At 29.1% G+C, this 13058-nt stretch overlaps 1 protein-coding gene across 1 annotated transcript; it reads right to left on the bottom strand.

The window, feature by feature from the left end:
* Window positions 1–8249: 8249 nt before the first annotated feature.
* LOC118040844 (uncharacterized) lies at window positions 8250–9493 on the bottom strand. The gene is made up of 2 exons (XM_035047889.2): window positions 9240–9493; window positions 8250–8987 (listed from the first exon to the last, which is right to left on the bottom strand). Exons 1-2 carry the CDS (start codon window positions 9393–9395, stop codon window positions 8511–8513), a joined length of 633 nt encoding a protein of 210 aa, XP_034903780.1. The 5' UTR covers window positions 9396–9493; the 3' UTR covers window positions 8250–8510.
* Between the last annotated feature and the right edge of the window lie 3565 nt (window positions 9494–13058).

Raw genomic sequence — 13058 nt, 5'->3', positions numbered from 1 at the left:
ATTTAGTCATCATTCTTTTGATTGCTATTTATTTTATTTAAAATAAGTTAAGAAATTGATTTTTTTTCAATTTCATTATTTTTCAACTTTTTTATCTGTCAAATTTAGTCTTTATTCTTTTTATTTTTAAATTTTTATTGAAAATAAATTATATAATTTAATTTTTTTAAAAAAAATTATTGTCTAATTTTTTTCACCTATCATATTTGGATTTTGTTCTTTTAATAAACTTGAAAAAAAAAATTATTTATAAATTATTTTTCAACCTATTTTACATAATTTGACTAGATACTAAAAATTATTTTTCATGAAAATGCTAGGCATGAAAAAAATATCTTATTTTTCAAAAATTAACTTTTTATAAAAATTACTCTGCAAAAAGAAAAAACGCTAAACATTAGAAAATATATAATTTTTAAGGTATTTTCCACCAAGCAAATAGATCCGATGGGAAATGGGGTTGTTGCTGTTCATTGGCGCGTGGGCTTGTGCTTGTTGTTGACAGTATTTTTGTTGTGGTTGAGCAGAGTAATTCTTGTAGGGACCTGAGAGGTGGGGTCCAAAACATGAGCACTGAGGAAGCAGGTGTGAGCATATCTGTGATGGATGATCCTCTACCATTAGACTGCACAGAGATGGCCCTGCTGCGCATTCTTGGAGCCGTTGGATTCGTATGGGATTCGGTGTGCTTTATGGCTGTCGTAGTCGGATGGTGATCCAATGATTTATCTTTAAGCGCATGAACCCCCGCCCTAACCGAGATATTGATGTATTAACACTTTTTGTTTTTTGAAATTAACAATTTTTAAAAAAAATCTTTGTTACCTAGTGTGTGTTTTGAATTTTTTTACGTGATATTCTTTTAAGAGTAATTTTTAAATAAAAATATGTTAGAATATTTATTTTAAATTTTTTTTTTATTTTTAATATTGATATATTAAAATTATTAAAAAACATTTAAAAAATCATTTTTATGATTTTTTTAACGGTTTGTTATTAAAAGATGGAATTAATTTTTTTTATAAGACAATACTAGTAATAACTACTCTTTGTAAACTCATTTTGATCCGAAAAGTCAATTCATAGCCTCGTCAGCCTATTTTCTAGTCTTGGTTGAGATTCAAAAAATTATTTGGGTTGGTCAAATGTGACTTAATTAATCTAACAAGATAACCTATGATATTGACAAAACTTAAATTAATTTTAAAATGAATAAAATAATATCATTTAAAATTTTAAAAAATAGAAAAAACATCACTTTTATTTAACCAGATTAGTTCAAACTAACATCACTAAGCCATGACCTAGACCTTAAATTGGGTTATGGGCAAGGTCATTTTTATTATTGTAAAAATAACAGCTCCACCACCAACAATAACAAATAAACTAAAATAGGATAAAATAATGTTTTTTACAGCAACTCTAGTAGTTATTTTATGGTGCTCATGGAGTAATTGGAAGCATTATAATAGTTATTTCTTGGGCTCATCTTGAAGAAAAAAATGAATATAAAAAAGAAAGAAAAGATGAAATCCGTGACTCATCAAAAATGATAAAATATCACTTTCTAGAATTTATCTTTTCTATTTGCATCTATTTTTTTTAAAAAAAAAAAAATCAGGAAATAACTATTAGAATACTACTAATTACTCCTTAATCATCATAAAATTTCTCCATCCGGACCAAGCCATAATATAACAAGTGCTCTAGTTAACAATCTTTTTAAAAAATCTCTACATCTCATGAGTTTGAATATTTGATTATAATGGAGTTTTTATTAAAACCACCAACTCGATACAAGATCTTACACGGAAAAATAAATGGTCATTGGATTGCTTATCATATTAAATCAAATCTATTATTTTTATCTAAAAATATATTATTTTATTCATAAATTTCTTGATTTTAATCTAGTTGGGTTTGAATTAGGTCAACCAGTGATATGAAATAGTTAAATTAATGTCAGAAACAATTTTATTTTAAACTCTATCATAGTGATTTCCTTATCAATTTAATTCATCGAATCATTTTAATAACTGTAAAATTTATTGTGATTGCGTAGGAGCTCTTGTTATTCCATGAACAAGCGTACAAAATATTTGTCTAGAGTGTGTTTTTGTGTACGGTTGGATAGTTTTTTTTTAAAAGATTATTTATTTATTTATTTATTTATTTTAAATTGATATATTTTTTTAATATTTTTTATTATTTTGATGTGCTGATATAAAAAATATTATTTTTATATATTTCAAAAAAAACATTCTAAAAATAATTTATAGTGTATCATTGAATGTTTATTGCCTATCAAAGCGAGTTAAATCGAAAATTTCACTCTCCACCTATAAAATTTGGAGAGAGAGATAACAATTTTTTTTTCTTGCCAATTTTCATGTTACCTGAACACATCATTTCTTGTCATGTGCTAACATTATTTCAAATTTATATCATTACAATAGCACAGGTTGTAGGCAAATATGATCGAATCTCTATTACTGATATCATATGATACATTGGAGATAAATTTAATGGTCCCTTGACATCTTTTGATAATATCACCATATTTTTATGAAGGAATTAATCCCTCAGTCAAACTTTGTATGAAGGCAGAACAACCACGTAAAATTATCAAAGGCAGCCATGTATATCAAGGAATATGTCGTTGCCAATGCTTCCTTGAGTTGTTATCTAATAGGAACAGTACCAACATGCTACCTAGCTATATATATATATATATATATATATATATATATATATATATATATATATAAAGGATTGAATCTTTATGAAGTTGTGAAGACTGTAGAATTGAATTGGATTTTTCATGACTGCGTTGAACATAAATGTGTGGGTTTAATACAGGTTTCATCTTTGGATTTGATTGTTACAACAAAAACAAGTATCCTATTAAAATAATGAACACTTTCAATGCTTAAGTAAATAAATATAGAATGAGAATCAAGGAACAAGAAAGAAAAAAAAAGTAAATATCATGGAAAGTGTGTGATTGAATGAAGTCGTGTGTAGTTCTTGAATATTTTTCAATGGCTTGAATATTCATAGGGTGGCTTGAGGTATTTATATACCTTGATCACATTAATTTACCTTATGAAAAGTGATGCAATGATAGAGAATATTTAAAAAAAAAAAAAACAGTTAATTCGTTGTTGTTGTGTCACCAGTGGAGAATGTTTGTGCTTGCCAATAATTATGGTGCTTCACTATATTATTTGTGAAGAGGTTAATACTCTACAAAGAAAATATGTCACACACAGTAGATCGTGTGTGGTGCTATTTTAATTTCATGAAACTTAAAAAATGCATCAATATGTGTGCATGCATAAGGATATTAGACAACTTATAGTAAATGTGATTCGACATGAGTGGGGTCATTCAATCCTAGCCCAAACAACTAAGATTTTTTTTATTTTATTTTGTGTAACATCAAATCTCACTAGGTGAAGTGGAATAGGTAACATGGTCTTTTTAAATTATTAATGATCTCCCATGATCTAATATGCTCGGGGATGGAGTTTGAATATTTAAAAAATAAATGGTCACACATTCACGTCAATATTTTATTAATGGAGACACAAAGAACACATCATTGATGGTAGAAGTCACAGTTCCTGCAAAATAATCTTTTTTTGGAGGGTTTAAGGACCCTATAGTGATTAAGTCGATGACTTTATAGTAAATGATTGAAATAAATGAAGATAAGAGCTTTAAACTCAAAGAACAAAGACATTTGCTCCTAGATTTTATGTAATAAATGGTTTTATAATGTATGATTAAAGAATAAAGATCATGAATCCCTTTACCTGGGTGGTTTGACAGGTATTTATAGCCTTTGTACTTCGAGCCTTGTTGTCTTGTTTTGAGGGCTGAAAGTCTTTTTCTCTTTAATATCCGAGTAAGGAAAAAGTCACTTGTATTAGTATTAATGCTGATGAAAATGTCTTCTTGCATAATATTAATATTAATGGGAATTGCTCTTACATATTATTAATGCCGATTAACAAACAATTAAGCTATAAAAGACTTTTATATCTTCTTCCGCACACAACATTTAATGTTGATAGGAACAACTCTATCATAACATTAATGTCAATTGAAATATAGTCGGCTCTTAAAGGATTTTTAAACACTTAGGGGTGTAAAGGAATGATAATCCTAAGATTTAGTATTTTGTTAAACTCATATGCACTAAGGCCTTGTGTGAACCCAAGGGATTTGGGTCTAACGTCTTGTTGGACTTATTTGCACCTAGGCTTAGTATGTTATTGAGCTCGGGAATTTTAGGTTTGATAACTTACTATATACCTATAGGTACATGTGATTAGTGTGTAATCTAAGTAGGGGCAAGGTTGTCAACCTGTTAAACTCACAAGTACTTGAGCTTAACGTTAAACCAAGCCTAAGAGGGTTGGGTCCGACAACTTGCTAAAATCATAGGTGCTTGCACTCAGCGAGGGGCGAGCTTAAGGGGGGTTATGTGTGGTATCTTGCCAGACCCACAGGTGCTTTGGGCTCATCGTGAAACCCAGCCTAATGAGGTTAAGTTTGGCTTCTTGTTAACCCACAAGTGCTCGAGCTCCGCAAGCAGCCAAGCTTAAGGGGATTGAGTTTGACATTTCACCAAATCCACAAGTGTTTGGGCTTATGACATAGATGAGCTCAAGGGTGTTGGATTTGAAAATAGAGCTAGTGAAATTGTTATTCTGTTAAGCTTATACATGTTAGATCATCGCCCTACCTTTGACCCTTATATCTATGAGCCTCTTTAAACTAATAACTTATATATAAAATTTATCAATATATTAATTATTAATAAACTAGCAATAAGATGCTGCTAAATGCTTGAATTTTTTATCATTAAATTATTGGATCTGGATAAAGAATTACAAAGAATAATGTATAAATCACAGTTTTTCATGAATTCACTCGAGATTACAATGGGGGTGGGGGGCACTCTCTATCTGGGCTGTGCTATAAGCCAAATCAAATGTATAGAAGCCTGCGAATACAGTTGTAAGCACACTGCAACAGCGAGTCCAATAAATCTAGACCAATTGCTGTAAGAACATGCTCATGTCCAACAGTATTAGCTAAGCCTGCATTGGAACCCAAAACTGGAACCCAGATCAAGAACTCGTAGTGGAACTCATTGGAAATACAAAAAAAATTATCATATTAAAAAAAATACACATTTATATTTATAAAATACCGTTTTAATTTATGTAATTTAATTTCATGCAAATCAATGAACCATGCATAGATAGCAAACTATATTGAATGCCGTGATGTGATGTGGGCACCAAAAAAATCTTATATGTAAAAACAAAAATATTTGGTATCAAAAAATTATTTAATATTATTATTAAACATGAAAATATAATTGTTTAAATTTTTTAATTAGCATAATTTTTTTAATTATATTTTTTATTTATCTTAATAAACATAATACTTGAATTATTATTTATTTTAAAACCTAGACAGGCAAACATTTTATGATTATCACGAATAATTAACAAAAAATATTAAAATAATATATTTATATTTTATATGTGATTGAAAGTGAAAAAAAAAATTATAAATACTACAGAGTTATTTTCAGAATTTATTTAAAAATTTAAGAAATAAAAAAATATTTTGAATATTTTTATTGATAGTATTAATATTTAAAAATTTTCACTAGTAATTTAATAATAGTATTGTTGTTTTCATATTAGATACACAATAATTGAAAAAAAATTCCAAATAAAAATTTATAATAGCATTAAAAAATAATGTGAAAACTAAAGAGTAAGAGAAAAAAAAAATTGTCACGCCTGGCGCTTGACTCACCGACTCACCAATAACAAGCAAAGTATGCGCGGGTTTAGAGGTTAGAATCGAACAACTAACCTTATTTTTTTATATATATATATATTAGAAAGATAAATAATGTATCATTTATTTGAAAATAATAATGCCAATATCTCTTGAAACATAATCTTGTGGCTAAAACTCGTGTGCTAGCCATTCATGCCACTGCAATAAATTACTATAAAAATAATTTAAAAAAATATATTAAAGTGTTTTAAAAATAAAGCACCATCAAAACTCAAATTCTTCTAGTGTCCAGGTGAGATGGTCGATAGAGAAAAACAAAGGTAGCTTTTAGGGATTTATCCTCTAAACAAGATAAATTATTAAATTAGCTAGATTTATCTCAAATCTATTAATATAAATCATGTAAAAAGATATTATAAGGTAATTGTAAAACATATCATTTTACGAGTGTCACTGAGTGCAGATTAATGATGAACAATCTCTAATAGTTCCACAGCCAAAAAATTAAACAAAATAAAAAAAACTGCAAGTCTTGATCTATTTTTTTATATATAATTAAAAACCTAAAGCGCCCTGGTTAAATTCTTATCTTCAAGAAAGATTCATCATCATTACCAGATTGGATTTTCTTCTGGCCAAGATGTGGCCCATCAAAATCTTTGTGCTTGAATGTTTTTTTTTAATTTTTTTAAATAATTATAAATTAAAACATTAAAAAAAAATTCAACTCAAAAATAAAAACAAATTTATATAGAAAATAACCATCTAATAAATAATAAATGATTTAATACTAAGAATTTAAAATTAAAAGGTTTGTATTTTTTGTGATTTCAAGTTCAAATCCTATAATTGTTAATATAATAATCATTAGAGATTTATATAATCGTTAAATTTAAAATTTATGGAATTAGTTGAAATATACATAAGTTAGTCTAAATATTTATAATAATAATAATAATAATAAAAACTGAGGAACTAATTATATAAAAAAACAAGAACCGAAAGGACCGTCAAGTCAAGTAGTGACCCATGCAAGATTTATTTTCTTTTTCTTTCATTTGTCTAATTAATTGATTTAATTGCACTGTCCAATCTCATTTCATTTTTCTTTGTCGTGGCACTGAACAAAAAACAGCCAGCCCAGTCAAGTTACAACTTACAAAACGACGTGCAGCTCAATTAATGCGTTGCCTTGATTGTCTACGCTTCTCTCACTTCAAAAAAATCAACTCATTAATTAGTTTCGTCCTTGACTCGCTTCAAACGACAGCCTCATTAATGACAGCCACCGAAACATTTGACGTGTGGCGCATGAGTGGAAGAACCATTAAATGCCGGATCAATTATACAGAGACACGTGTCATGAAGAGACGCTGGCATTGTTAATCGTCCAAGGTTGAGTTAAGATTTTCTCCCTTTAATTGCTTGATCTTGACGTGGCTCATTAAATGATGTACTAACGTCAGCGTTGGACCATCTCTATTATACGAGTGGACATTCGCGAGAGGTGCATTGTTTTTTATGCTTTTGCTTCGCAGGTGAATTTCCCTGGCTTAATTAGAAGCAATTGACCTTCAACCTAACGAGGTTAGCTTGACAATTAACGAGGATAATCAAGTATCCTTCTCTTTAAACTCCATGTCATTTAAAAAATTAAACCTTTAACAAAATTAATTAAATTCAACTCAAATCACAAGTTAAATAGCTTAATTCAAATCAATCAAAATGTTTTTTATTTAAAAATAAAAAATTAATTTCAATCCTTATTTTATTTTTCTAATCTCATCTGGGTCAAGTCTTGCTTATTTTATTTTTCTAATCTCATTTGGGTCGTCTTGATTCATCCTGAAAATTCAGATCATGTTTAATAACACTAATTTTAATCTCTGATAATTAAAATAGTTTTTACTGCAAACCGTACCAAAAAACAAAAAACAAAAAAAATCCAGGGCTCTATTTCTCGAGTACATTAGACAAATGTCATCGAGTGAAACACGCAATTGATCATAGCCGATCCAAGACGAATCTGTAAAAAGGCCGTAGCTGGGGAGACAACTTGGCTTACACGAATAAATAAACGTGCCCTGCGTTTAGTTGCCACAGAGCCTCAGGAACTGGTAGAACCATCCAAAATGGATTTATTAACTGTGCCGTTGAAAATGGAAAAAAATGATATAATTTATTGATGGTATCATTGAACATGGCGAGAGGAAATTAATGGCTACTCGGGACGGTGAAGTTCTTCGTTTTTTCCCGGCTCAGCTCGCGAATCCCATGCAAAAGACGCGTGGAACTCACACGAGGCTCTTTAATAATTTCTTTTAAAGCATTATGAAGGCCTTTCAATGAATGATTTTCTTGTTCATAGCCTCGAAACCTTTCCGAAAGAACAATCACATATTCTCAGGACCAAGAGCTAGTGGTAGATGATGGCTCATCGCAGTAATTATATTGATTGATCCACAGGGCATAGGACATGGCTTTAAATCTATTTAACTTCTTGTAAGAATTTCAACACCAAGACAATTATCGGTGGTTTCACCTAATCCTACATTGGCCTACACCATATAGACAGAATAACCTATTTCTTTCATCCACAAGTAATAATTTGGAAGTATTTAGTACCTAGCACTAGACTAGTTCTCCTCTTCTGGGAATCTTGAACCATGGTTACAAGATCAAAGTGAAGCATTGAGGTCAATTCTGGGCTTCTTTGTAGCCGATGGAGATGGGACGATAGAGTTGCAACTAGGGCACTTGGGATTTGTTTTCAAAGTAATCACATAGAGCAAACAACCAGGACAAGCAGCAGCGAACACTCCTGTCGAGGAGGATGCAGTGCCATTTCTGTCTTCTTTGACGTCACTGGTTCGTGGGTTCGGTGGTGGAGGAGATCTCTTCTTAGTCATGGTCTCTTTCTCTGCTCTTTGCAAAGCAGATTTTACCTTGTCAAGCGTGCACACACTTTGACAGTGGCTCGACGGTACAAGTTTCAATTCCAGGCAACTTTCTTCCAAGAACTTTAATGGTGGAAACTTAGAATCTTGAACCTCTGATTCTTGGGCTGTTTTCTGTTTGTGGTGCTTCATGCTGTTAAGGGATGGCAATGGTGAGCTTACAGAATTACATCTCTGTGAGTATACCTTCCCTGAAGACTGCGTGAAAACCCCAACTCATCAACAATTTGTTTTTACTTTAACAAAATAGCTCAATGATTTCTCAAAAAAATAAAAATAAATTCTCTGACCACTGACAAAACAAGAATATTCAGTTCTTCTATACAGTTTTCTTTTTTTTAAATATCATCGACAGCCTAAATTCTGTGCAAAAACTGGTCATCAAAATCAAAGAAACTAACAAGACACCTGAATTTCTTTGATATAAAAAGAAAGGAAATAAAAAAATACCTTGAAATCATGAGGCGCGTCCCAAGTTTTTGTGACTTGTAAGTCCAGATCCAAATCTTTGTTAGAAACCTTTGAAAACCCTCCAAGCAAGTCTTTTGTGATCAAAATCTCTGAATTTCTAGTACTGTTCACGATTGAACTGACATCCGCTGCCATGTCCAACCTTTTTTCTCTAACCCTTTTGTCGAGAGGGGAGAGAGAACGAGATTTATAAGGAGCAAATTCAACGAGGGAAAGGATAAGAGATACATGGAGAAACAATGCAAGATGGATTAATAAATAGTGAGAAGCTGAAATCAATGAAGCCCATTAAAAAATTGGCAATTATTACTATATGTGCATTTAATTTGAAATTTCCTATAAATTACTCCTTTTATAACCAAATTACAATACTACCACGCAAATGGATTGTTAATACTATAATATCTAATTTCTCATGAAAAAACACATTACTGTATGTTTTAGGATAAGAAATATTTTTACATTTATTTATTTATCAATCAAAATTAATTAGATATTTAAATGCACACAAAGTTATGCTAACAATCAAGAATATTGACATGAGTTTTAAATAATAAATTTATCTATAATTATGATAAAGTGAATTGTGGTGAGTGTTATATATAATCATGGGTAAAACTTCAATATCAAGAAGTTAATCATGTATAGATTATACATTATAATTAATTTTGTAACGTTCATATTTACATCAATTAATAATAAAAAAATTCACAAAAATCTAATATATATATATATATATATATATATAAATGATTGTGGTAACTTATATTACATTCATATCATATTCATTTATCATCGTTATGCAATCTCTCTTTTAACCATAATATCTACAAAATATTCTATTGAATTATATAACAAATTAATACATGATAACATACTAAAATTATATTTTACAATAGCTATAAATTAATAAATGGTTCAGGCTAGCTCATGTTAGGTTTTATATTATGTCAGGTGAAAATTAATCTAGTCAAATCTAATGTGCTCGAAAAATGACCTGTTATTTTTTAAAATCATTTTATTTGTATCTAAAACAAATCTTAAAATAATATTATTGTTATTGATCCACCAAACCCAAGACTAATATCTCAAGTCGGCTAGTGTTTTTCACTATGCTTTTTTTTTTTTTTTTTTAAGAGTTGCTTGAGTGTGTGGTTCAATTGTATTTTATAAAATTTTAAAAAAATTCAAATTAATATTTTTTTTTAATATTTATTAATCATTTTAATCGTCAAAAAAACAATTTTAAATTAACTTACACGGCAATTTGAAATATGCACTCCATCGTTATATCAAATGAGGCTCCTCGACCAATAAACTCGGCTTAAAACCTTGCTAGTTAATAATGTTAAATAAACGAGGATAGAATGGACTTTTCCTTACTACTAGTTGGTGGTGGTAGTTAATGAGGTTGGGAGAGAGAGTGAAGAAAAAGCAGAGGCCTCATTTAATGCATTTTGTTCTCTTTAGTTAAAAACCTGCCTTTATCATTGGGAACCAGGAGGGGCGTAAAATTGTACTCTCGCTATAGGCGCGTGTTTGGAACGTGAAGTTCGTCGAGTCTTATTTTCGAAAATCTAAACGCGTAAAACACACACGAGAGGCAACGTATTGTTGACGTTATTACTACGTAATTGGACATCTCAATCTATTCATTCAATAAAGATACTCAGTCAAGTCCAAATTTATTCATTGAACTTCACGTGGAGTCAGGAATTTCATTATGCCATCATTAGTTATCATTTAATTGGATAAACTTGCATGATGACACCATGTTTTCAAAGTATTTCTTAACACATTTTTAGTTAGATTTTGTATATTATATCCATAGTCATTAAATCCTATAAATTTAGATTACTATTTCAACATGTAATTTTAAAATAGTATCATTTTAATTTTTTTAAATACAAACCATAGTTGTTGACTGCTATATCAAAATAATTAAGTTTGATTATATTAATTCACATATATTTTCATATAAAATATAGTTTTATAAGATTCTAAAATAACCAATCAAAGACAGAGGTATGCTAAAGATTTGAATGGGTTATAAGCTTTACCAAGTTTTAGATTAACCAATTATCTGATTATTAAAACTTGACGAGTTATCATAGGTTAATAACATTGATTAAAAGTGAATTTATTAGTGTTCGAGTAATTATAGGTGTTTTTTATAAAATCTTTTGAATTTTTTTAATGGAGACTAAAAAATATAATATAGAAAATAAACTAATTTATTATTTAACTCAAATTTATATAAATGATATTTTTGTATTTTATGATAATACTTGATTTTCTAATCATTTTGTTTGACTTTATACAAGCATTGTTTGTGAGTAGTATAGATTTGAATTTTAAGAAAAGGAAGAAATGTAAGAAAAGTATATCTTATAAATGCATTAATCAGAGTATAAATTTAAAATTAAACTTAGTCTTCATGTAATAAAATTATGGTCAAGATATTCTTAATGCTTGAGAGAAAGATAAAAAGAAACTAGGTAGTAACTTGTTCGCAAATGGAATTTTTAATACTAATTTAAGATTAAATTTAATATTAATATACTAAAATTGTCGATATTCATAGCAGAAGATTCAGCTGCGACCGTGGGCCCTGTTTACCACTGATAGTAAAAAGACCTTAGATTTCCTCACGAGAAGGGCACTCTCCCACCCTATCTAATAACCATAAAAAACATTTTTTAAAAAAATATTTATTACCACAGTATCAAACAATAATCACGTGCTAATGTACTGCCGTGCTAAAAATTGACACCATCATGCAAGTCTTACCTTAGGAAATAGGCCCATTTCTGTGAGAGGAAAAGAAATTGGATAGAAAATAAGGGCCCAAAGTGAAGAGCTGGGCCTAAATGGTTAAGTCTCTTGGGCTACTTGAAGTAACCTAGTCGGTTTTTTATTCCATGAAAACCTGAGATGTCACAGATTAATGTACGAGAAGACCGAAGATTTTGCCCTTTTTGGTAAGGAGATTTAAGTCTCTCTCTCTCTCTCTCTCTTCTTGATCTTTTGAGATCATATCTTAGAGCCAAAATTGAGAGAATTTATTGCTTCCTGCCCAATGTTTGGAAACACGATGGAAATCATATTATTTTAAATTTTAAAATTTTTTGTTAATTTTTTTTTAATATTTTTTAAAAATAAAAAAAATATTATTTTAATATATTTTTAAATGAAAAATACTTTAAACTGTAACTGTTATTATAATCCAACGAGATAAAAGTTTGAACATAAAATTGTTTGGCTTATAAAATGGCCCGAGCTAAAAAATAAAAAAAAAATTCATCATGAAACAAAGATTTTTTAATGCTTAAATTAATAGTTGTATGCGGAGGAGAAGATGATGTATATGAAAGGAAAAAAAATGAAAGAATCTTTATACGCACAAGCTCAATTTCAAAATAGTTCTACAATTCTTTTCGCATAAAATAGCTCAATATAATTCAATGACTAAATATTGAAAATTCCCGGTTATAGCAACATATATAGAAGTTAGAACATAAACATAGTGAAAGGATGAGTTTGGCTTTTTTATTTCTGTATAAATGCAGTGATTTCCCCCCCAAATATATATGTAATGGAGTCGTATATTTTTATACAAAAAAAAAAAAAAAAACTATTTAAAAAACTAGATAACTTGACTTTACAAGTCAACTTAGTGATTTGTCAATTTATAAATTAATTCAAGTTATATTTAAAATTAAATATAATAAGAGTTTAATTGTTTAAATTAAACTGATTAATTCAATGAATTAACTAATTTAAAATTTAATTTGATTT

Source organism: Populus alba, chromosome 11 (assembly GCF_005239225.2).
Source record: "Populus alba chromosome 11, ASM523922v2, whole genome shotgun sequence".
Classification (NCBI taxonomy): Eukaryota; Viridiplantae; Streptophyta; class Magnoliopsida; order Malpighiales; family Salicaceae; genus Populus; species Populus alba.
Note: the sequence above shows the minus strand (reverse complement) of the source record. Positions and strands in the feature narration are given on the sequence as shown.